General features: G+C 37.4%; 1 protein-coding gene across 2 annotated transcripts in view; it reads left to right on the forward strand.

Moving 5' to 3' along the window:
- ACSS3 (acyl-CoA synthetase short chain family member 3) overlaps positions 1-24,718 on the forward strand; it is a 178,983-nt gene that overhangs the window by 93,396 nt on the left and 60,869 nt on the right. For both annotated transcript variants that reach the window (XM_086398883.1, XM_086398884.1), the window contains 2 exons: positions 7,211-7,362; positions 20,663-20,766. In XM_086398883.1, the coding sequence (XP_086255009.1) occupies positions 7,211-7,362; positions 20,663-20,766 (256 nt within the window). The remainder of the gene's footprint in view (positions 1-7,210; positions 7,363-20,662; positions 20,767-24,718) is intronic.

Genomic DNA, 24,718 nt, shown 5'->3' on the forward strand with positions numbered 1-24,718 from the left:
CTTGTGCAAATGGTATGCACACTATTCTATGTTTGGCTTTTTCACTAAATAATATACCCTGGAGAATTGCTTATGTGTTGACAAGTCTCCAGTTTAGATGTTGCATGCCCAAACTTGTATCCCTTGATAAAGGCACCAGGCATGTCGTAGGAACTCAACAAATGCTATCGCCAATTTCATCATTCTCCCAAAATAAATCAGCCGACTCTGCTGCACCTGTCTCCTGAAATGAAATTTAGGAGTAGTCCATAAGGGGTTTTTGCTGTCTTCACTTTCGAACTGCAGTAAAAACATGCCTTCGATGACATTCTCAGAAGTAGTGTTCAAAAAGAGACCAAGTGTATTTCAAATCTTGCCACAAAAAGAGGCAAAAACTGTAGTTGACTCAAAAATGTTATGTCAGAGTCTAAGAAATCATACATACTCTTGACCCCCAAGCCTTGAATAAAATGAAATCATAGGATTAGTAATTAAGTCAATTAAATTTTTTTTTGCTCAAAAATTTAATATTTAAGTATACCTTTGTTTTAAGTTGTTGTATTCCACAGTCTTCTGTGTTGAAAAATTAAGCTATTGGAAACTGTGTGAGAAGTCTAGATACTACCTTTTTCTGACTCTGAACTTACACTTGTGGTGCATTAATATTAACACCTTGAAGCAGTAAGGCCTAGATGGTTTGTAAGTGAAGCTTAATTTTATGATATTTGGTGTCTAAGAAAACTGTCACATTCTCCATGCTTTGTACCATTGCTAACCACAATGTGTAAATATAAGCAGTTGACATTTTATAAATCTCCGATGTTAAAAATTCATGATTTGTAACAGCTGAAAGCTCATAATCTCTGCTTTGCCATTTAGCGATTGCTTCCTGCCTTTGTTTTCTGGGTAGCAACCAAAACACTGTAGACTTCAGAGGAAGGAAATCAAAGCAAATGGTAATGACATTGACTGAATTTTAAAGAGATTTTCAGTTATTGCTACCTTTTAGCTGTATTACTGCTTTGGATGTGTGTGTTTGTTGAAAATTCCTATAATCTTAGACTCTTCTTGTTTTAAAATTGAATGGGTTTGGGACTATTGCCCCTTATTGAATATGCAAGTTCTGGAGTCAGTGTCTCCAAGCAACTCAGCATGCTTAGTGTATTAATGGTTAATTTTTAAAAGCATTGTAAAGGAGTTGTATTACTTATGTGTGCATGGATGTGTATATGTGCACGTGAGCCAATGATGTACAGGAGGGGAGGAGCGGAGAGTATTCCATCAAATCAATAAGCTGTTTGATTATTATTAAGTCATTTTCATTTAGAGTTTGTGGTTCAGGAGGCTTACTAGCTTTGCTTCAGTTTTCTGAAGTTACTAGTGTTGAAGATATATGGGTCCTATGTTTGTCATGATGGTCTTTTCCATTTATTAGACACAAAATAGCTTACAGCACCTACTATGTAATTTTTAATAGTATTACTACATGAAATTGAAGATGTTAGTCACTCAGTCATGTCTGACTCTTTGCAGCCTCATGGACTGAAGCTTGCCAGCCTGTCCAGGCTCCTCTGTCTACTGAAGTGGGTAGCCATCCTCTTCTCCAGGGGATCTTCCCAACCCAGGGATTAAACCCATATGTCTTGCATGGCAGGTGGATTCCTTACCATCTGAGCCACCATTCCTCCGTAACCCTCCATAATTACTAGAGTATAAGTTCCTTTAGAGCAGGACCTTTCCTGGCTTGTTCAAAAAATTATTCCTAGGATTTTTAAGAGTATCTAGCCCATAGTAGATGACCAATAAATATTTATTAAATGAATGAATATGTTAGCACGGTCTAATGTATTATGATTGTATGCAACAATGGTTTCTGATGACAGATCTTATTTTGTGCTGTGTTGTATTTGCTGAGCTGTTATATCGTCCAGAACTTAATGTTCATGTTAATCAGCAGGCTGTTTTGGGAAACAATAATTTCTTTGATATAACATATTTATATCAAGATTTGAGATTGAATAGAAGTTTTAAGAAAGTAAATAAATTCATAAATATTAAAGTAATTCTGAAATAAGGAATTCACGATCATGAACTCCTTATTGCAAAATTCAGACTTAAATTGAAGAAAGTAGGGAAAACCACTAGACCATTCAGGTATGACCTAAATCAAATCCCTTACGATTATACAATGGAATTGACAAATAGATTTAAGGGATTAGATCTGATAGACAGAGTGCCTAAAGAACTATGGACGGAGGTTCATGACATTGTATAGGAGGCAGGGATCAAGACCATCCCCAAGAGAAAGAAATGCAAAAAGGCAAAATGATTATCTGAGGAGTATAACCTTACAAATAGCTGAGAAAAAAAGAGAAGCTAAAGGCAAAGCTGACTGCAGCCATGAAATAAAAAGACGCTTACTCCTTGGAAGAAAAGTTATGACCCACCTAGACAGCATATTACAAAGCAGAGACAATACTTTGCCAACAAGGTCCGTCTAATCAAGGCTATGGTTTTTCCAGTCATGTATGGATGTGAGAGTTGGACTATAAAAGCTGAGTGCCGAAGAGCTGATGCTTTTGAACTGTGGTGTTGGAGAAGACTCTTGAGAGTTCCTTGGACTGCAAGGAGATCCAACCAGTCCATCCTAAAGGAAATCAGTCCTGGGTGTTCATTGGAAGGACTGATTTTGAAGCTGAGACTCCAATTATTGGCCACCTGATGCGAAGAGCTGATGCATTTGAAAAGACCCTGTTGCTGGGAAAGATTGAAGGTGGGAGGAGAAGGGGCTGACAGAGGATGAGAGGGTTAGATAGCATCACAGACTCAATGGACATGAGTTTGAGTAAACTCTGGGAGCTGGTGATGGACAGGGAAGCCTGGCGTGCTGCAGTCCATGGGGTCGCAGAGTCAGACACGACTGAGTGACTGAAGTGCTGTTGATACTGAAAGGCAAAGGAGAAAAGGAAAAGTACACCCATCTGAATGCAGAGTTCAAAAGAAGAGCAAGGAGAGAGATGAAAGCCTTCCTCAGTGATCAATGCAAAGAAACAAAGGAAAACAATAGAATGGGAAGGAGATCTCTAGATCTCTTCAAGAAAATGAGAGACACCAAGACACCATTTCATGCAAAGATGGGCACAGTAAAGGACAGAAATGGTATGGACCTAACAGAAGCAGAAGATAGTAAGGAGAGGTGGCAAGAATACACAGAAGAACTATACAAAAAACATCTTCATGACCCAGATAAACACAATGGTGTGATCACTCATCTAGTCTCTGGCATCCTGGAGTGTGAAGCCAAGGGGGCCTTAGGAAGCATCACTACGAACAAAGCTAGTGGAGGTGATAGAATTCCAGTTGAGCTATTTCAAATCCTGAAAGATGATGCTGTGAAAGTGCTGCACTCAATATTCCAGCAAATTTGGAAAACTCAACAGTGGCCACAGGACTGGAAAAGGTCAGTTTTCATTCCATTCCAATCCCAAAGAAAGGCAATGCCAAAGAATGCTCAAACTACTGAACAATTGCACTCATCTCACATGCTAGCAAAGTAATGCTCAAAATTCTCCAAGTCAGGCTTCAATAGTATATGAACCGTGAACTTTCAGATGTTCAAGCTGGTTTTAGAAAATGCAGAGGAACCAAAGATCAAGTTGCCAACATCCGCTGGATCTTCAAAAAAGCAAGAGAGTTCCAGAAAAACATCAACTTTATTGACTACACCAAAGCCTTTGACTGTGTGGATCACAACAAACTATGCAAAATTCTTAAAGAGATGGGAATACTAGACCACTTTGCCTGCCTCCTGAGAAATCTGTATGCAGATCAAGAAGCAACAGTTAGAACTGTACATGCAACAACAGACTGGTTTCAAATCTGGAAAGGCGTACATCAAGGCTGAATATTGTCACCCTGCTTATTTAGTTTATATGTAGAGTACATCATGCAAAATGCCGGGCTGGAAGAAGTACAAGCCGGAATCAAGATTGCTGGGAGAAATAGAAATAACATCAGATATGCAGATGACACCACCCTTATGGCAGAAAGCGAAGAAGAACTAAAGAGCCTCTTGATGAAAGTGAAAGAGAAGAGTGAAGAAGCTGGCTTAAAACTCAACATTCAGAAAACTAAGATCATGGCATCCAGTCCCATCTCTTCATGGCATATAGATGGGGAAACAATGGAAACAATAAGAGACTTTTTTCGGGGACAGTCTCCAAAATCACTGCAGATGTTGACTGCAGCTATGAAGTTAAAAGATGCTTGCTCCTTGGAAGAAAATCTATGAGCAACCTCTACAGCATTACTTTGCCAACAAAGGTCCATCTAGTCAAAGCTATGGTTTTTCCAGTAGTCATGTGTGGATGTGAGAGTTGGACTATAAAGAAAGCTGATTGCTAAAGAATTGATGCTTTTGAACTGTGGTGTTGGAGAAGACTCTTGAGAGTCCCTTGGACTGCAAGGAGATCCAACCAATCCATCCTAAAGGAAATCAGTCCTGAATATTCATTGGAAGGACTGATGATGAAGCTGAAACTCCAATACTTTGGCCACCTGATACAAAGAACTGACTCATTTGAAAAGACCCTGATGCTGGGAAAGATTGAAGGCGGGAGGAGAAGGGGATGACAGAGGATGAGATGGTTGGATGGCATCACCAACTCAGTGGACATGAGTTTGAGAAAGCTCCGGGAGTGAGTGATGAACAGGGAAACCTGACGTGTTGCAGTCCATGGGGTTGCAAAGAGTTGGACACAACTGAGCGGCTGAAAGAACTTGAATTCCATAATAAAAAAATATCACTCATTGCCTCGTGTTCTTCTGAGGAATAGACAATCTAATGCAAGATAACTGAACCTTTCGTAGTTCAACTAACTTACAAAAAAGTGTGAGCTTTTATTCATCACTTCCATTAGTATCCTAATTGTAATGACATGTTATCATCATTTTTTATGCTTAATAAATATAATATTAATGGAATTTTGTTTGATGCAGGGTCAGAATTTATTATCTATAAAAATATGGTACAGTTTTAACTATTATTTCTAAGGAACTATTGTTTCATTATCCTTGGATATAATTAATTTGAAGGTGCTGTAAAATACAAGAAATAGTGTCCTGTGTGTAGGTCGTCACTGTGGTGTAGCATTTTCTTGGTGACTAATGTCACTCTTCAGTGAGTATACTATCATTGTCTCGTGACACTGGCGCTGTAGTAGAATTCAACTCAAATTGGCTATAAAATAACCTTCTTCAGTAGAGGTCAAACCACTTTAAAATATTATCTCAGTGCTTTTAGCTTATCAAAGACTTATTGGAAAAGCAATTTATTCTTATTTGGCAGACAAGAAAATGGCAGCATTGACAGGGCAAGCCAATTGTGTAAGGTCAGTTGAAAAATCATTTATATGGGGGTGAGGTGAAGTTTCCAAGGTTACAGTCTACTGCCCCCGGTGATCAGTGCCTAAGACAGACTGAAGAAGTAAAAGTCAAATCTTTACCTGCCTTGGTTAGAAATAATAAAGTTGGTGCTGATATGCTCATGCCTTCAAAATGTATAAGTTAAATTACATACCTGAGTTGCCAGAATGTATTTGGCAGCTTTTTCTACTACATCAATGTGTTGACCTGCGATGGTAATGAAATCCTACGATGGTAGTGAAATAAATTAAAATCAGGTTTTCAGGGTAGTTGTGATAATAAAAATGAATTTCTAATTGCAAGAAGTATCTTTGGTATTTAAAGAGCAAAAGGAGAAGTAACAATAAAATAAAGAGGTAATTAAAAAAAGGAAAGTATAACTATATTAAAGAATATTGAGAATAACTTTAAAAAATATGTGAAAACTAAATAGTACCCTAGGAGAGATCCAATTAGAAGTGGATAGTGAATCAAAATTATTAAACGGCTATCATATCATACTTATGATAAATGTCATATCATTATCCACTTTTATTAGTTGTTTGGGGAGACCTCTAAGTTGGCTTCTAGCAAATTCTTCCCTTTCACTTTTCACTTTCATACATTGGAGAAGGAAATGGCAACCCACTCCAGTGTTCTTGCCTGGAGAATCACAGGGACGGGGGAGCCTGGTGGGTTGCCGTCTGTGGGTCACACAGAGTCGAACACAACTGGGGTGACTTAGCAGCAGCAGCAAATTCTTTCCTTCCTCCCTCCCTCCCTCCTTCTTTCTTTTTCTCTTCTTTTCTTTGCTTACGATAGCTCAGTGTTTCCCAAGTGTGTTTTCCAGGATATAAGGTCCAAAGGATGCTCATATGCTCTTCAGTCTTTAAGAAATGGTCCAAAATAGGAAACCTATTTATCTCAACCACTTCCAAAAGGATTTGATTGTGAAATATACATTATATACATATAAACATTCCAGGACCTGACTTCAGAAACAAAGGAAGAAGTACCAGTGATGAGAATGGATTGAGGAATGAAGGAATATAGTTGAACCAACATAGATTCTATGGGATACTTTGATTTTTTACAGAATTACTGATTTATTTATGCCATGCTCATTTTCAGTTAAAAATGTTTTGTGTCCTTTTGAATTGCATAGTCCACAAAGATTGTTAAGTTTTTGTGAGTGGATTATTTGTTGAACATGCATAATGTCATTTTGAGGCTGTAGAAAACCTACATTTTGAGATATCTTATTAGATTTGTTTAAATTCTTAGAAATTGGTTTTCTTGAAGTGAGACATTTAATTGAAAAGGTCAGTGCTGAGAAATCATTGTGATTCCAGGTTTTTCTGTCTTCTCATATATTTTGAGACTTGCTATTGTCATTTTTAATGGAGATCATGAAAAATGTGTAATGTTAGAAATTCATAGCAACCACATTTCTCATTTAGTCTGCCAGACAAAACAATATATTTAATTACTTGGAAAATAGAAGACTGTTTTATTGATTTAATTATATATATATATATATATATATATATATATATATATATATATATTTCTAGTCCTTTGTGTTTCAAAACTTAAGAAAGGAGAAGCTGCTATTTGAAAAGCTTTTAGGATACAGTATTGGAGCAAATCGCTTGTCTGATGCCTGGGCATTTTGTTTATTTATGACAGAACATGGGAACATATTAAAACTAAGATACGGTGAGAACCCCATTTTATTAATATTGCTATGTTAAATGTGTAAGTATTGAACAGTCAATGAAATAGGAGAGATTTTATCCGGTGACGCTTTGAATGAATCTCGTTGTAGGGGAAGCCTGTGGGGACACCAGATGCTGGCGCCTATTTCCGTGTGCTCGCGGAGCATGGAGTGGCTGCCTTGTTTACAGCGCCGACTGCAATTAGAGCGATCCGTCAACAGGACCCTGGGGCAGCCTTGGGGAAGCAGTACTCGCTGACAAGGTGAACTTGGGATACGCAGGGCAAATTACATTAAAAACTGCAATCACAGTGAATAACCGAACACTGTACATTTTTTCTAGCACGGCAGTACCGTTACGGAAGATGTCAGAGGTTCTGAATGTTAAGAATGGCTGTTCTAAATGTATTTTTGAAAGAGTTGGAAATTAGCTATACTGTGAATATTTTTTAATACCACGTCCTGTTTATTTCTGTTCAAATTTTCTCAAAATAGTTCTCTTTTTAAAACTACTCTGCTTATATTTTCCTTAAAGCAGAAGGCTAACTGTGATTTAAATATATATGTATATGTGTGTGAGTTTGTAATGTAGTTCTTTACCACTAGTGCCACCTGGGAAGCCCCACTCTCTCTGGTAGTAAAGAACCCACCTGTCAATGCAGGAAACATAAGAGACGTGGGTTTGATCCCGGGGTCAGGAAGATCCCCTGGAGGAAGTCTTGGCAACCCACTCCAGTACTCTTGCCTGGAGAATCCCATGCACAGAGGAGCCTGGCAGGCTACAGTCCAAAAGGTCGGACAGACTGAAGCGACTTAGCCTGCACATGTACATATATATAAATATATATGTATATATATAATATCTACCTTTTGAAAATAGACTAATAGTCTAAATAGAGGGAAAATACTTGATTTTACTTATAAAGATAAAATGTGCAAATTATAGTCCAAATTACCTATGTTGAAAGAGTGAAGGAGATTATTTTCCTGTTGTTTTGTAATAATGTGCTCAGAATAGATACTTTTGTGCTGTTTTATTTATTTTTTTTCTTTTTTTCTTTTTTTTAATTGATTTTATTTTATTTTTAAACCTTACATAATTGTATTAGTTTTGCCAAATATCAAAATGAATCCACCACAGGTATACATGTGTTCCCCATCCTGAACCCTCCTCCCTCCTCCCTCCCCATACCATCCCTCTGGGTCGTCCCAGTGCACCAGCCCCAAGCATCCAGCATCGTGCATTGAACCTGGACTGGCATCTCGTTTCATACATGACATTTCACATGTTTCAATGCCATTCTCCCAAATCTTCCCACCCTCTCCCTCTCCCACAGAGTCCATAAGACTGTTCTATACATCAGTGTCTCTTTTGCTGTCTCGTATACAGGGTTATCGTTACCATCTTTCTAAATTCCATATATATGCGTTAGTATACTGTATTGGTGTTTTTCTTTCTGGCTTCCTTCACTCTGTATAATAGGCTCCAGTTTCATCCACCTCATTAGAACTGATTCAAATGTATTCTTTTTAATGGCTGAGTAATACTCCATTGTGTATATGTACCACAGCTTTCTTATCCATTCATCTGCTGATGGACATCTAGGTTGCTTCCATGTCCTGGCTATTATAAACAGTGCTGCGATGAACATTGGGGTACACGTGTCTCTTTCCCTTCTGGTTTCCTCAGTGTGTATGCCCAGCAGTGGGATTGCTGGATCATAAGGCAGTTCTATTTCCAGTTTTTTAAGGAATCTCCACACTGTTCTCCATAGTGGCTGTACTAGTTTGCATTCCCACCAACAGTGTAAGAGGGTTCCCTTTTCTCCACACCCTCTCCAGCATTTATTATTTGTAGACTTTTGGATCGCAGCCATTCTGACTGGTGTGAAATGGTACCTCACAGTGGTTTTGATTTGCATTTCTCTGATAATGAGTGATGTTGAGCATCTTTTCATGTGTTTGTTAGCCATCTGTATGTCTTCTTTGGAGAAATGTCTATTTAGATCTTTGGCCCATTCTTTGATTGGGTCATTTATTTTTCTAGAGTTGAGCTGTAGGAGTTGCTTGTATATTTTTGAGATTAGTTGTTTGTCGGTTACTTCATTTGCTATTATTTTCTCCCATTCTGAAGGCTGTCTTTTCACCTTGCTAATAGTTTCCTTTGATGTGCAGAAGCTTTTAAGTTTAATTAGGTCCCATTTGTTTATTTTTGCTTTTATTTCCAATATTCTGGGAGGTGGGTCATAGAGGATCCTGCTGTGATGTATGTCAGAGAGTGTTTTGCCTATGTTCTCCTCTAGGAGTTTTATAGTTTCTGGTCTTACGTTGAGATCTTTAATCCATTTTGAGTTTATTTTTGTATATGGTGTTAGAAAGTGTTCTAGTTTCATTCTTTTACAAGTGGTTGACCAGATTTCCCAGCACCACTTGTTAAAGAGATTATCTTTAATCCATTGTATATTCTTGCCTCCTTTGTCAAAGATAAGGTGTCCATATGTGCGTGGATTTATCTCTGGGCTTTCTATTTTGTTCCATTGATCTATATTTCTGTCTTTGTGCCAGTACCATACTGTCTTGATAACTGTGGCTTTGTAGTAGAGCCTGAAGTCAGGTAGGTTGATTCCTCCAGTTCCATTTTTCTTTCTCAAGATTGCTTTGGCTATTCGAGGTTTTTTGTATTTCCATACAAATTGTGAAATTATTTGTTCTAGCTCTGTGAAGAATACTGTTGGTAGCTTGATAGGGATTGCATTGAATCTATAAATTGCTTTGGGTAGTATACTCATTTTCACTATATTGATTCTTCCAATCCATGAACATGGTATATTTCTCCATCTATTAGTGTCCTCTTTGATTTCTTTCACCAGTGTTTTATAGTTTTCTATATATAGGTCTTTAGTTTCTTTAGGTAGATATATTCCTAAGTATTTTATTCTTTTCGTTGCAATGGTGAATGGAATTGTTTCCTTAATTTCTCTTTCTGTTTTCTCATTATTAGTGTATAGGAATGCAAGGGATTTCTGTGTGTTGATTTTATATCCTGCAACTTTACTATAATCATTGATTAGTTCTAGTAATTTTCTGGTGGAGTCTTTAGGGTTTTCTATGTAGAGGATCATGTCATCTGCAAATAGTGAGAGTTTTACTTCTTCTTTTCCAATTTGGATTCCTTTTATTTCTTTTTCTGCTCTGATTGCTGTGGCCAAAACTTCCAAAACTATGTTGAATAGTAATGGTGAAAGTGGGCACCCTTGTCTTGTTCCTGACTTTAGAGGAAATGCTTTCAATTTTTCACCTTTGAGGATAATGTTTGCTGTGGGTTTGTCATATATAGCTCTTATTATGTTGAGGTATGTTCCTTCTATTCCTGCTTTCTGGAGAGTTTTTATCATAAATGGATGTTGAATTTTGTCAAAGGCTTTCTCTGCATCTATTGAGATAATCATATGGTTTTTGTTTTTCAATTTGTTAATGTGGTGTATTACATTGATTGATTTGTGGATATTGAAGAATCCTTGCATCCCTGGGATAAAGCCCACTTGGTCATGGTGTATGATCTTTTTAATGTGTTGTTGGATTCTGATTGCTAGAATTTTGTTAAGGATTTTTGCATCTATGTTCATTAGTGATATTGGCCTGTAGTTTTCTTTTTTTGTGGGATCTTTGTCAGGTTTTGGTATTAGGGTGATGGTGGCCTCATAGAATGAGTTTGGAAGTTTACCTTCCTCTGCAATTTTCTGGAAGAGTTTGAGCAGGATAGGTGTTAGCTCTTCTCTAAATTTTTGGTAGAATTCAGCTGTGAAGCCGTCTGGACCTGGGCTTTTGTTTGCTGGAAGATTTTTGATTACAGTTTCAATTTCCGTGCTTGTGATGGGTCTGTTAAGGTTTTCTATTTCTTCCTGGTCGAGTTTTGGAAAGTTGTACTTTTCTAAGAATTTGTCCATTTCTTCCTCGTTGTCCATTTTATTGGCATATAATTGTTGATAATAGTCTCTTATGATCCTTTGTATTTCTGTGTTGTCTGTTGTGATCTCTCCATTTTCGTTTCTAATTTTATTGATTTGATTTTTCTCCCTTTGTTTCTTGATGAGTCTGGCTAATGGTTTGTCAATTTTATTTATCCTTTCAAAGAACCAGCTTTTGGCTTTGTTGATTTTTGCTATGGTCTCTTTTGTTTCTTTTGCATTTATTTCTGCTCTAATTTTTAAGATTTCTTTCCTTCTACTAACCCTGGGGTTCTTCATTTCTTCCTTTTTTTGTGCTGTTTTATTGCCATTCATTTTAGCTTAATGATATGTACATTATAGCAATTTGTATCTTCAAGGCAGTTTCCAGCATCAGTTCTCATTGAACCTTTCTGAAATAGGTCACTGCTATCATAAACTAAAAGGATTTTGTAGTTTCTTCAAGTCAAAATTGGTTTTAAATTAAGTCAGTTTGAAATTTTTAAATTAAATTCCAGATGTTATGAATTTTATGCTGCTATGACCCAAAGAAGGGGTTAAAACAGATACCGTACAGCAATTGCAGATGTAAGCAAGAAGATTTCAATTTGGGCAGGGTCAGTGATTTGGTTCATTTGTTTCCTTTTTGGAAAAAAAAGAAGGGATCTGGATTTACATAAAATGTTCATAAAATGAGCATACAATGTGTTCATAAAATACTCTTATATTTCTATTCACTTTATTTACTACATTGTGATTTCGTTTACTCTGTTTCAGTAAAAGAAGAGAAACATAGGTTTTGGTAAAAACATCTGAGGCTGTGTATAGTCTCCATGTCTTAACACAAGTAAGTGCAGGGGTTTTGAAGAAATAGTGCCCTGATTCTTGCAGCGTCCCTTTCTGACAAAGGCATTCTGATCACAGGGCAGGGGGGTGTGACGACCAAGCTACAGTCTGTTGTTTGCTACATCATCGTTTCCCATTTGGTACATGGGTTTCAGATGACATCCTTCACTGGAAAGGCAAGAAACCATTTCTAATTTGCCTGAAGGATAAAGGGTCTGCTGCTAAGTCGCTTCAGTCGTGTCCGACTCTGTGCGACCCCATAGATGGCAGCCCACCAGGCTCCCCCGTCCCTGGGATTCTCCAGGCAAGAACACTGGAGTGGGTTGCCATTTCCTTCTCCAAGGCATGAAAGTGAAAAGTGAAAGGGAAGTGGCTCAGTCGTGTCAGACTCTTAGCGACCCCTTGGACTGCAGCCCACCAGGCTGGGATTTTCCAGGCTAGAGTACTGGAGTGGGGTGCCATTGCCTTCTCCATATAAAGGGTCAAATAATACCAAATGAATACCTATTAAATCACCAATAAATGAACACCTATTAAATATCAGATTTAATAGGTATTCATTTGGTATTGAATGAATTTCAATACCAAAATACCAACTCTTTCAAACTAATAGGTATAGACACAGAGTATGAGATTTTAGTCCATGAGATGTTAATGTAAGAGAAATTGCAATAAACTCCCCTGATCAAGCCCCTTTGTCTTTAGGCATTTAAGTTATTCATGATGAAGTGAACCTATGTTTTAAGTATCTATTTAGGAATGCAGACTCTAAAACAGCCTTAATTATTCAAATGACTACTATTAATAAGTGCAAACACTTGCTGATCACCTACTATGTGCTAGGCATAAGCAGTCATAGTTTGTTGTCTCACTGGTTATCACAATAAGTAGGAATTATGATTACTCTCATCTTACAGGTAAGGGAGGTTAGGGCCAGAAGTTAAGTGACTTCTTAGCAAGAAACTAACTCAGGCGATCTAACTAGAGCCTACACTCCTAACTAAATACCATTAACATAACACTTTCTATATAAAGTAAGTTAGCAGACTAACTTGACCTAGGGATTTTTGTCACTCATGGGATAAATGCAGCTTTTCCTTTTCATATATTTATAGTCTATACGAATAGTACCTTCACTGATCTACTTTGATAGATTCTGACTAGTGGACTAACAGAATGTTAGAAGAGACCTCCAAAATCCAATTATCTTACTGTAGGCAACCGGAGTTCAAAAAAAGTTAAGTTTGGATTAGAGACAGAATGAAAACCAGAACCCAAGTCTTCTCATACAACTATACCTTTAATTTTATATTTATGTTCAAGGCAATTTCATGATGACTTACTGAATGGATATTTCTTAGATATTATAATCGCAGCCTTGAGATTGATTTGCAGTTTGCTTCTCTCTCCTTTTGTAGAATGTTTTGTGATGGTATTTTCTTTTTAAATGTTATATAGCTCATCAAAGGTTGTTTTAAAATAAATTTAAAGATTTCCCCTAAATTTAAGAGGGTACTCTGAAATAGGTAACTAACCAGAACTATGTTATTTTATCAGACAACTAGAGTTTGGAAAAATAGGTAAGACATCGTCTAGTGAAATCATTTCATTTCACAGTAGAGAAAACTTTGCCACAAAGAGGTAAAATAACATTCCCAGGATTATAAAGCTACTATAGGGCAAGAGCTGGGCTAGGCAGTACTGTATGGTAATTTGGATTCTGACTATGGAGTTAGACTCCCTGGGTTCAAATCTACCATTTACTGACTGTGTGACCTTCAGAAAGTTATGTAGTCTCTCTGTTCTTTTTTGTGTGTGTGTGAGCTAGTGCAAGAATATAATGAAAATAGAAGGTACGTAATTCATGCAGAGCACTTGGAACTGTTCTTAACATAGACTGTCTTAGCTATTATTATCATCTGCTTTCTAATTCACTGCTCTTTTTCATACATCATAGTGATTTTTTTTCCCCATGATCTTCTAGTTCAATTTCAGTAAAGTTAGAAAAATAATCTCTGCTGGGATTTCCATTCAAGATAGCGCAGTACCTCATACTTTGATGTAGCCTTTCTTTTCCAATTACATAGCAATGAGAGTTAATATGAAAAAGAAGAAGCAGAGCGTCAGTGCTGAGCTGAAAAATAAACTCTTCTGTGGACTAGAAATGGATTAGAGTGGCAAAATGGCAAGGGTGGCCGAAGCCAGAGGCTTGCTAGGTGTACAGGCAGGTGTTGGCAGAGTAATAGGGACCCAGTGTTGCCTTGTACTCCCTATGGAGTCAGAGTTTGCTCACTGATTGAGGGTGAGCTGGGGTGTTAACACACCACTCAGAAAAGGCGGCTGATAATAATGACTGTCAATTGTTTTCTGGGACTGTGACTTATAGCAGACGTTGGTCCAGGGGTCTGAATCAGACAAAGGACCATCCAGCAATCAGAGACTGAACAAAACTGCCCATCGTCATCCTGGAATAGGATCTGTGATATCCCAAGTATCACTGTGGATTAATAATTCTGAACCATCATTATGGCATTAGATGTCACAAACCTATTGAACAGAGAAGGTGAGCATAGGAGAGAGAGAGAAAGAGATACAAATGACAACAGAGAACTTCTATTTTGAAAAGATTGTGGGAAATAAAATTCTAAATACATGAAGAACTCTAATGCTATTTAAATCAACAGAACATGGATTCATTCCAATTGACCTTATTTTTGTAATATAGTCAAATCAAACTTGAAAATAAGTATTTTGAGGATAATCAGTCGTAAACTAACAACTTCTATGTAAAATTATTAAACTTGGATATGAAACAATAAAAAAGTACAGTGGATAGTGTAAACTAAATAAGTATATGGATACAATGAAAGGCTCTGTTAAAATGATAGCATATTACTGACGAAATTACTCAGAATGCAAAACAGACAAAATAAAAAGTCTGAAAGGACAGTTAAGAGACTTGGAGGGAAGACTCGGTTCTGTTTGAACAGAAGCCAAAATAACAGTAATAAAATGGTGGAGAGTTTTTTTCAAAAGGTTATTTGAATTTTCTAGTCGGGAGAAAATAGAATGAAGGAAAAAGATGGAGTTAACCACTGGGACATTGATGTAAAAAATGATGATGTTCTGTTGTGTGAACTAGAAGTTGATAAGGCATTACTGAAATGATATGTTTTATTTAACCTATGTTGGCACAAGTAAAGAGTAGTTTTCTATTGTTTGGTAGTTTATGGACCTTCAAAGAAAATATTCATTTTAGTTTTCTTCTGCTTATACTTTATTACCAAAAATTCTTCACCATATTTTGGCTTTGGCTTTTTATCCATTACTATGCAGCTTCCTATGTATTTAGGAATAAAATTAATTTAACAACAATGCCATTTTACTGTTTCCCTTATTGCTTAATTTTCAACTTCATTTGAGTGTTGAATTGTGCTTGATTTTATATAAAAATGAGGAAAGATGTATAGGTCTCATTCCCATTCATCTCTCTCTCCATTTTTTCTGCTCTAGATACTGTATATTGTCATTTTGTTTATCCTTTTAGTGTTACACATTTGGAAGTAGGTTCATCTTTCCATGTGTTGCCATCATCTGAGTATCTCTCATATACTGAGTTACTCTACAATCTAGGGCAGCGCTATCCGGTAAAACTGATATCTACAGCACAGTAACTACTAGCAACATGTCACTACTGAACTCTTGACAAAGGGTTACTACTGTGAAGAAACTGATATTTTTAATTTTTTTCAATTTTAACTACATTTTAAATAGCCAGAGATAGTTAGTAGCTACCGTATTGTACAGTGCAGAGACAGGATGTATATAATGAATATGAGTAAATTTTCTCTCCAGAGAGTCCAAATACCTGTGAAAAGATGGCTAATTTTCACTATTATAAATTTTTAAATAAAAATACATTTTTGAATTTTTAAAATGGGGCATTCATCTGTTTGTGAAATTAATAAAATAGTGGCAATGTCATTAATGAGAAATTTCACTGTTGGAAAATGTTTCAACGCCAGGCCTCCCTGTCCATCACCAACTCCCGGAGTTCACTCAGACTCACGTCCATCGAGTCAGTGATGCCATCCAGCCATCTCATCCTCTGTCGTCCCCTTCTCCTCCTGCCCCCAATCCCTTGCAGCATCAGAGTCTTTTCCAATGAGTCAACTCTTCGCATGAGGTGGCCAAAGTATTGGAGTTTCAGCTTTAGCATCATTCCCTCCAAAGAAATCCCAGGGCTGATCTCCTTCAGAATGGACTGGTTGGATCTCCTTGCAGTCCAAGGGACTTTCAAGAGTCTTTTCCAACACCACAGTTCAAAAGCATCAATTCTTCGGCGCTCAGCCTTCTTCACAGTCCAACTCTCACATCCATACATGACCACTGGAAAAACCATAGCCTTGACTAGACGAACCTTTGTTGGCAAACTAATGTCTCTGCTTTTGAATATGCTATCTAGTTTGGTCATAACTTTCCTTCCAAGGAATAAGCGTCTTTAATTTCATGGCTGCAGTCACCATCTGTAGTGATTTTGGAGCCCAGAAAAATAAAGTCTGACACTGTTTCCACTGTTCCCCCATCTATTTGCCATGAAGTGATGGGACCAGATGCCATGATCTTTGTTTTCTGAATGCTGAATTTTAAGCCAACTTTTTCACTCTCCTCTTTCACTTTCATCAAGAGGCTTTTTAGTTCCTCTTCACTTTCTGCCATAAGAGTGGTGTCATCTGCACATCTGAGGTTATTGATATTTCTCCTGGAAATTTTGATTCCAGCTTGTGCTTCTTCCAGTCCAGCATTTCTCATGATGTACTCTGCATAGAAGTTAAATAAACAGGGTGACAATATATAGCCTTGACGTACTCCTTTTCCTCTTTGGAACCAGTCTGTTGTTCCATGTCCAGTTCTAACTGTTGCTTCCTGACCTGCATATAGGTTTCTCAAGAGGCAGGTCAGGTGGTCTGGTATTCCCATCTCTTTCAGAATTTTCCACAGTTTATTGTGATCCACATAGTCAAAGGCTTTGACATAGTCAGGATCAGGTATTTTAAAGTTTGGGTTTGGTGTTGTTTATGTATTGGTTTTTCTTCTTCCAACAACATACAAATATTTCTAAAAGGCTTTTCAAGGAAACAGGAGTTGTCAGTGGTGATAAGTCCTGTTGCTCAGACTTCTCAGATAATCCACCCACCTCCATCTTTTCCCCCTAGGGCTGCCTGGGTTTAGGTCTCACCACTTCTCTGTGATGGTAATAGCCTCCCAAACCCAGGGCCCTGGGATCCTGCCCTGACTATCTTCCATCCTCCCCACTCCTGCCAGTAGCATCTTCCTAAACCTAAAATCTTACTGTGCCACTCTCCTGCTGAAAATCTTTCAGTTCAGTTCAGTCACTCAGTTGCGTCTGACTCTTTGCGACCTCATGAATCGCAGCACGCCAGGCCTCCCTGTCCATCCCTAACTCCCGGTGTCCACTCAAACTTATGTCCATCAATTCGATGATGCCATCCAGCCATCTCATCCTCTGTCGTCCCCTTCTCCTCCTGCCCCAAAACCCTCCCAGCAACAGGGTCTTTTCCAATGAGTCAACTCTTCGCATGAGGTGGCCAAAGTATTGGAGTTTCAGCTTTAGCATCATTCCTTCCAATGAACACCCAGGACTGGTCTCCTTTAGGATGGACTGGTTAGATCTCCTTGCAGTCCAAGGGACTTTCAAGAGTCTTCTCCAACACCACACTTCAAAAGCATCAATTCTTCAGCACTCAGCTTTCTTCACAGTCCAACTCTCACATCCATACATGACCACTGGAAAAACCATAGTCTTGACTAGACGAACCTTTGTTGGCAAACTAATGTCTCTGCTTTTGAATATGCTACCTAGGTTGGTCATAACTTTCCTTCCAAGGAGTAAGCGTCTTTAATTTCATGGCTGCAGTCACCATCTGTAGTGATTTGGGAGCCCCCAAAAAGTAAAATCTGACACTGTTTCCACTGTTTCCCCATCTATTTGCCATGAAGTGATGGGACCAGATGCCATGATCTTCGTTTTCTGAATGTTGAGCTTTAAGCCAACTTTTTCACTCACCTCTTTCACTTTCATCAAGAGGCTTTTTAGTTCCTCTTCACTTGCTGCCATAAGGGTGGTGTCATCTGCATATCTGAGGTTATTGATATTTCTCCTGGCAATTTTGATTCCAGCTTGTGCTTCTTCCAGTCCAGCATTTCTCATGATGTACTCTGCATAGAAGTTAAATAAACAGGGTGACAATATACAGCCTTGACGTACTCCTTTTCCTCTTTGGAACCAGTCTGTTGTTCCATGTCCAGTTCTAACTGTTGCTTCCTGACCTGCATATAGGTTTCTCAAGAGGCAGGTCAGGTGGTCTGGTATTCCCATCTCTTTCAGAATTTTCCGCAGTTTATTGTGATCCACACAGTCAAAGGCTTTGACATAGTCAATAAAGCAGAAATAGATGTTTTTCTGGAACTCTCTTGCTTTTTCTGTGGTCCAGCGGATGTTGGCAATTTGATCTCTGGTTCCTCTGCCTTTTCTAAAACCAGCTTGACCATCTGGAAGTTCACGGTTCACATATTGCTGAAGCCTGGCTTGGAGAATTTTGAACATTACTTTACTAGCATGTGAGATGAGTGCAATTGTGCGGTAGTTTGAGCATTCTTTGGCATTGCCTTTCTTTGGGATTGGAATGAAAATTGACCTTTTCCAGTCCTGTGGCCACTGCTGAGTTTTCCAAATTTGCTGGCGTATTGAGTGCTGCAGTTTCACAGCATCATCTCTCAGGATTTGAAACAGCTCAACTGGAATTCCATCACCTCCACTAGCCTTGTTTGTAGTGATGCTTTCTAAGGCCCACTTGTCTTCACATTCCAGGATGTCTGGCTCTAGGTGAGTCATCACACCTCTTACCACCTTCAGGATGAAATCCAAATTCTTTAGAAAGTTCTATAAACTCCTTTGTGACAAGGCCCAGGACTGGCTCTCCAGATGGCTTCACTTGCTCCTCATTTACCCTAGAAACGTATAATATACTTAATCACAGAAGTTTAAAAAAATAGTTTTGATAGTTTGAATAAGATACAATTAAAATATGTTCATGTTTTTCAGTCATAAGATTATCAACAGTGTGGCATTTATATCCTTATTTTGTCTTGTTTTTATATAGTATCTAAAATTATAGATATATCAACCTTATTTTAAACTTTACAACTTTAGTCTTTGTTATATTTTAGCCTACTTTAATAGCTTAATGTGTTACTATCTATTTCACCCTGCTATAACATGTCTGCCTGATGAGGTCATAATTGATAATCCAGATTTTAATTTCAAGCAAGTTGTAAGTGAATACATATTTGATTACCTAAATTTTAGGTAATATTAGGTAATATATTTGCTTGAATTACAAATATATATGTAGTTTGCATAAAGTTTAAGTATCTAAAATTCTCAGATATTTTGATTGGTATTGATGTCATAAAGATGAATGATCCTAAGGAGCTGTGAGAAATTAGCAAGAAGCAAGTAATTATAGGATGAGATATATGTTTGTAACGGAGGCAGCATAGAGGCTCCATGGTTGTGGAGCATAGTGTGGGAATATTTGAATCTTCATGAGATTTTTATGAAATAAGTTAAGGGAATGAGAAATCTTCTGTGGCTGTACTACATTATACAGGATGGGTAGGCAGGTTTTTACATTTGATTTGTATTTAATATGTTTTTATTTTAATGATAGTGAATTAGGTTTTCATACACACCTTCTTTGTTTTGACAGACAGGCCATTGAGAATGGAAGAAAAAAAATAGTTTTTCTCTCAATGAACCACCAATGGTGTCAAGCCAATTCTGTTTTTTTCTATTTCATCCTTTATACACTGTGGCATAGTGTTCCCTGCAAAGGATTGTTCATCTCTTAGTAATCATTTATTCCTTTTGATAAGATCCTTTTTATCCTGGAAGGCCACAATGCCATTTCTTTTTAAATCACCTACCTTTCCTATATGTCCTTGAAATAGGAGAAATATATGTTGAAATCAGAGTAATGTTTATTGAAGGAACTCATGAGAAGGAGCAAGTGTATCATATGTATGAGCACATTTGTTGCCTTAGCTGATACTCTAGAGTATATTTTTGTGCATGGACTTAAATAGCATACAGCAATCAAATTTGGAGCTAAAATTAGCTGAGGTAATGTCAAGGAGGAAAAGATTTTTCATTTTTTGATTATTAGATGAATATGACAGATATATTATGAAGATCAACTCAGTTGCTTTTCTCAAAACTGGAAAGCTATAGCTGTGAATTATGCTTCTGAAGCATTTCTCTCCAGTGCTGTGATATGTATTTAGTTATACTGGGGCCTTCCTGGGTGGCGCTAGTGATAAAGAGCCCACCTGCCAATGCAGGAGTCTTAAGAGACATGGGTTCAAGCCCTGGGTCGTAAAGATCCCCTGGAAGGAGTGCATGGCAATTCACTCCAGTATTCTTGCCTGGAGAATCCCGTGGACAGAGGAACCTGGCGGGCTACTGTCCATAGAGTTGCAAAGAGGCAGACACGACTGAAGTGAATTAGCCCTGCGTAGCGTGCTGGGTCCAAACAAGTGATGCCTGCTTTCTACAACCATTCTACAGTGTTTTCCTCCGAGAATTAATGTGATTAGATTCTACAGTGTTTAAAAGAAGGCAAAAACTGAAATTGTTTCAGTTTAGTTTCAATGAATAATTTCAATTCACTCTCCCTTTAACACTCAGGTTCAAAACACTGTTTGTGGCTGGAGAACGATGTGATGTGGAGACGCTGGAATGGTCCAAAAAGGTCTTCAGAGTACCTGTGCTAGACCACTGGTGGCAAACTGGTGAGAGTTTCCCAAACATGTCCATAAATATTGCAGAAATGCTGAGAGACACGCGGGGATGGGAGGGAATTCTGAACTGTGACCATCAGGCACAAACTCAGCAATCAGGCGGTTCTGGCTTCAGTAGAAGGAAGCAATTATTTGATTATCCTTTTGTTAAAAAATCTTCTTAAATTACATTGATTCTATCTTTCTCTTGACCTTGGATATAAAGCCCTGAGACCTCGTTTGCTTTCTCATCCTCCTTGTTTCATATATCTGGTGAGTCACTAAATCTCAGGTTTTCCTTTGGATTCATCCCACCTTCAGCGCTCTGATTGCCTTTGAGCTGCAGCAGCCGCGCTGTCATCTACCCTTACTGAAATTATCGTCATCACTCATCTCTGTTCTCTCTGCTGTCCTGTAACCTAGCTTTCCTATAACTGCTCCAAGAGTACTTTTTAAAAACTCTGTTTCTTTTATAGAATTTCCTGTGCTTCTCTAGTCCTTTCTTAGGATCAGATCTCTTCTGCTTAGCACTCGACAGACAAATGTATTTTTCTCCAACACACTTATCATTATATGTGTAATTTATTTATTCTCTATTTTCCTCCCACTGAGTGATCCTTGGGAAACAACTTGTCATATTAAGTAGATAGAATAAAACTTTGGTAACTTCTTTTGAGGGATGATTATGTACATATGTGCAAGTAAGTAGTTCATCTGGAATTTCTTTTCCCTGTCACCGAAGGTAGTGATTTTGCTGGCTTTGCCATTTGGCTCACTGAAAATAGCTATGAGTTATGAGAGCCTTGTAGCCTTCATATGGATATATTTCAGTTCAATCCTACTTAGTTCAACTAATTAGATCAACAGTTGTATATGAATGTTTTCAGAATTTACATCTTCTGAACATTTTAGGCAGGGCATCAAATTTGAATTAAAATAATAAAATTTCTTAGTAAAAGTTAGGTCTCATTTTAAAATGACTCAGTCTAGAAGATTGAGAGACTAAAACTGAAGTTTGGTGTTTAATATTTTGGAACTCTTTGATTCTGATAAATTATACTTTTTGTATTATCTTCTTGGATGTTGCTCTTTTGGAAAAAATGTGTTTTCTATATTCTTTGTAACTTGAAATATAAAATGAATGATCAGAGAAGAATACATGTTCTTTAAATAAGATGAAAATTAGAAAGAAATGTTCTATTCTGTCTGATTTGCTAAGGAAGAAATTTCTTATCTAAATTCAGATTTGTAACTATTTGGGAAATAAAAAAGATAAGATTGAATGTGGAGGAAGCAATGCTTTGTGTAAAATACATATAGAAAACAAGTGAGGATGGGGAGGGAGGAGGGAGGAGGGTTCGGGATGGGGAACACATGTATACCTGTGGCGGATTCATTTTGATATTTGGCAAAACTAATACAATTATGTAAAGTTTAAAAATAAAATAAAATTAGAAAAAAAAGAAAACAAGTGAGGAATTACTGCTCTGTATGGAAGAGTGTCTATAGACTTGATGCATCGCCTATTCACCAGGAAAATTCCAACAGTTATTTTCCTGGGCATAAAGAGGAAAATATTTGATTACCGTTAAGATTGCTTTCCATGATGGTTTTCCTTTCCTGGTCAACGTACAGTTTGTTTCCAATATACAAGTGACCTTACACAAATACTTGCACAAGAGTTCTGTCCCCCACCCCTGGCTCCATTAAAGGTGACTATGCTGAAGATTGTTGAAGGAAATCAGTGCGTTAATAAATAAAATTATGATTCCTTTACTTTTTCTTATTGATATTTGCACATAATAGCCTGTGCAGATGTGTGCAGTTAGTGAATCCAGGCTTACAGAAAAGCTCACTGAAGCCTGAGAAACAAGCATAAGAGGTCTCTGGTGAGTACTGAGTTCCATGTGAGTTTGCAGTTTTTCTTTAATGTATCGTTCAGAGGGAATTAATCACCACATTATGTCAGTGTGCAGTCACCTTAATCAGCTTTTAATGGCTGCTCATTACTGTGGAAAACAGTGAATTTCTACTAACAATAACTGATTCTTTCCATCCACCACATTTATTTTTACAGCATTTGATACTGTATCCATTTGAGTACGCAAATACATACATAGGGATAGGTATGTAGATGGGTAAGTATCTAGCTGCGCTTCCCTGGTGGTTTAGATGGTAGGTAAAGAATCTGCCTGCATTAGCCTCCAATTAAAATAAATAATTTTTAAAAAAAAAGACCAAGCTGGAAATGGTCCTAGAATAAAGGCTTATATATTTTGATTTTGGAAAAAAAAAAAAAAAGAGAGAGAATCTGCCTGCAATGCAGAAGATCTGGGTTCAATCCCTTGGTCGGGAAGGTCCTCTGAAGAAGGGAATGGCAGCCCACTCCAATATTCTTGCCTGGAGAATTCCATGGACAGAGGAGCCTGGCGGGCTACAGTCCATGGGGTTGCAAAGAGTCAGACATGACTGAGCAACCTACACTTTCACTTTTTGCCTTCAGAGAACTAGCTATTTTAGTGGTTTTAATCATTATAAAGAAAAATTCATCCTACGTGGTGCAGGTGTCTGCAACTAACAGAAAATTTAGTTAGAATCTTTATTCATTGGCATAAAAGAAATTAGTTCACTATTTTCAATGATATATGTTGTGGTAAATAATTGAAAAATGAAGTTTAATGTTTGTAACTGTTCACTTTTCTTAAGATATCAGATTACTAGGGGAAAAGGTAAACACTTTATGGGTTATTATTAACTCAGAAAGAAGAGAAGATTTGATATTTCTAGCTCGTTTATGAGTTTCCTAATATTTTGCATGTCAAATAGATGGTGTATGCCTCACCAAGAGGTATGTCAGTATAAACCTGATAACATTTCGAGGAAGGTTAATATTTCACCAAAGGAATATTTTTCTTTATTTAAAATTTCAAATTTTCTACAAGGTTGTTCTTGTTATTGACTTAGAAATTGATATTATTTTATATAATCATACACTTTTATGAGCCTCAGATACAATGCATAATTTATGAATTTGCTCTCTGATTACATTAATATATGTATACAAATGAGCTGTTAAGAAACCGTGATGTATAATTTGGAATTAGTAAGGGATATGGTAAGTAACTAAAGCATATGAGTGAAAATTGATTAGTTCCTGTGACTTGGGTTCTAAGAAGGCATTCTGCAGTCAATCCATTTATGTTACGACATTGTTTTTGTTGGGCTTCTCAGGTGGCACTAGTGGTAAAAAATCTGCCTGCCAGTGCAGGAGATGTAAGGGATGCAGGTTCGATCACTGGGTTGGGAAGTTCCCATAGAGTAGGAAATAGCAACCCACTCCAGTACTGTTGCCTGGAAAAGTCCATGGACAGAGGAGCCTAGTGGGGTGCAGTCTGTGGAGTCAGAAAGAGTTGGACATGACTGAGCATCTCAGCAGCAGCAGCATTTTTTTTTTGTTACTCAAGTGAAATTTTTATTAGCAACAACATTTCTAGTGACTTTTTTGATCTGTTAATATCAACACTCTCTGATGTCTGATTTAAATAGCACCTAAGATTCTAAACTGCAAACTAATCTGTAAAAAAATCCAGGAACAGATCAACTCCTTGTACGGGCATTTAATAAAGAATTGTCACCGTTCAACACCACTGAAGCATTAAACGCTTGTTTTGGATTGTAATAATGTAAACATGAAATGCTTTCATGAAGGAAATTGGTCTTGCTAGTTTATATAGGAGAGTTGTATATACATGATTCATAATTCTGGGTAATAGATGAATGTCATTTACCCAGGTGCTTTATCTTCACAGTAATTTATCCATAAAATGATTGAAAGCATTTGGATTATTGACTGAATTTTTCTTTCTTTTTTTTTTTTAACCTGGAGTTTGAGAAACAGAGGTGTCACAGTTATAATCTGAGAAGGGTAAATTAAGAGAATTGATGATTCTTCCCTTAAGATATG

This window comes from Bos grunniens, chromosome 5 (genome assembly GCF_055505025.1).
Source record: "Bos grunniens cultivar Pamir isolate PY7600 chromosome 5, Bosgru_T2T1.0, whole genome shotgun sequence".
Taxonomy (NCBI): domain Eukaryota; kingdom Metazoa; phylum Chordata; class Mammalia; order Artiodactyla; family Bovidae; genus Bos; species Bos grunniens.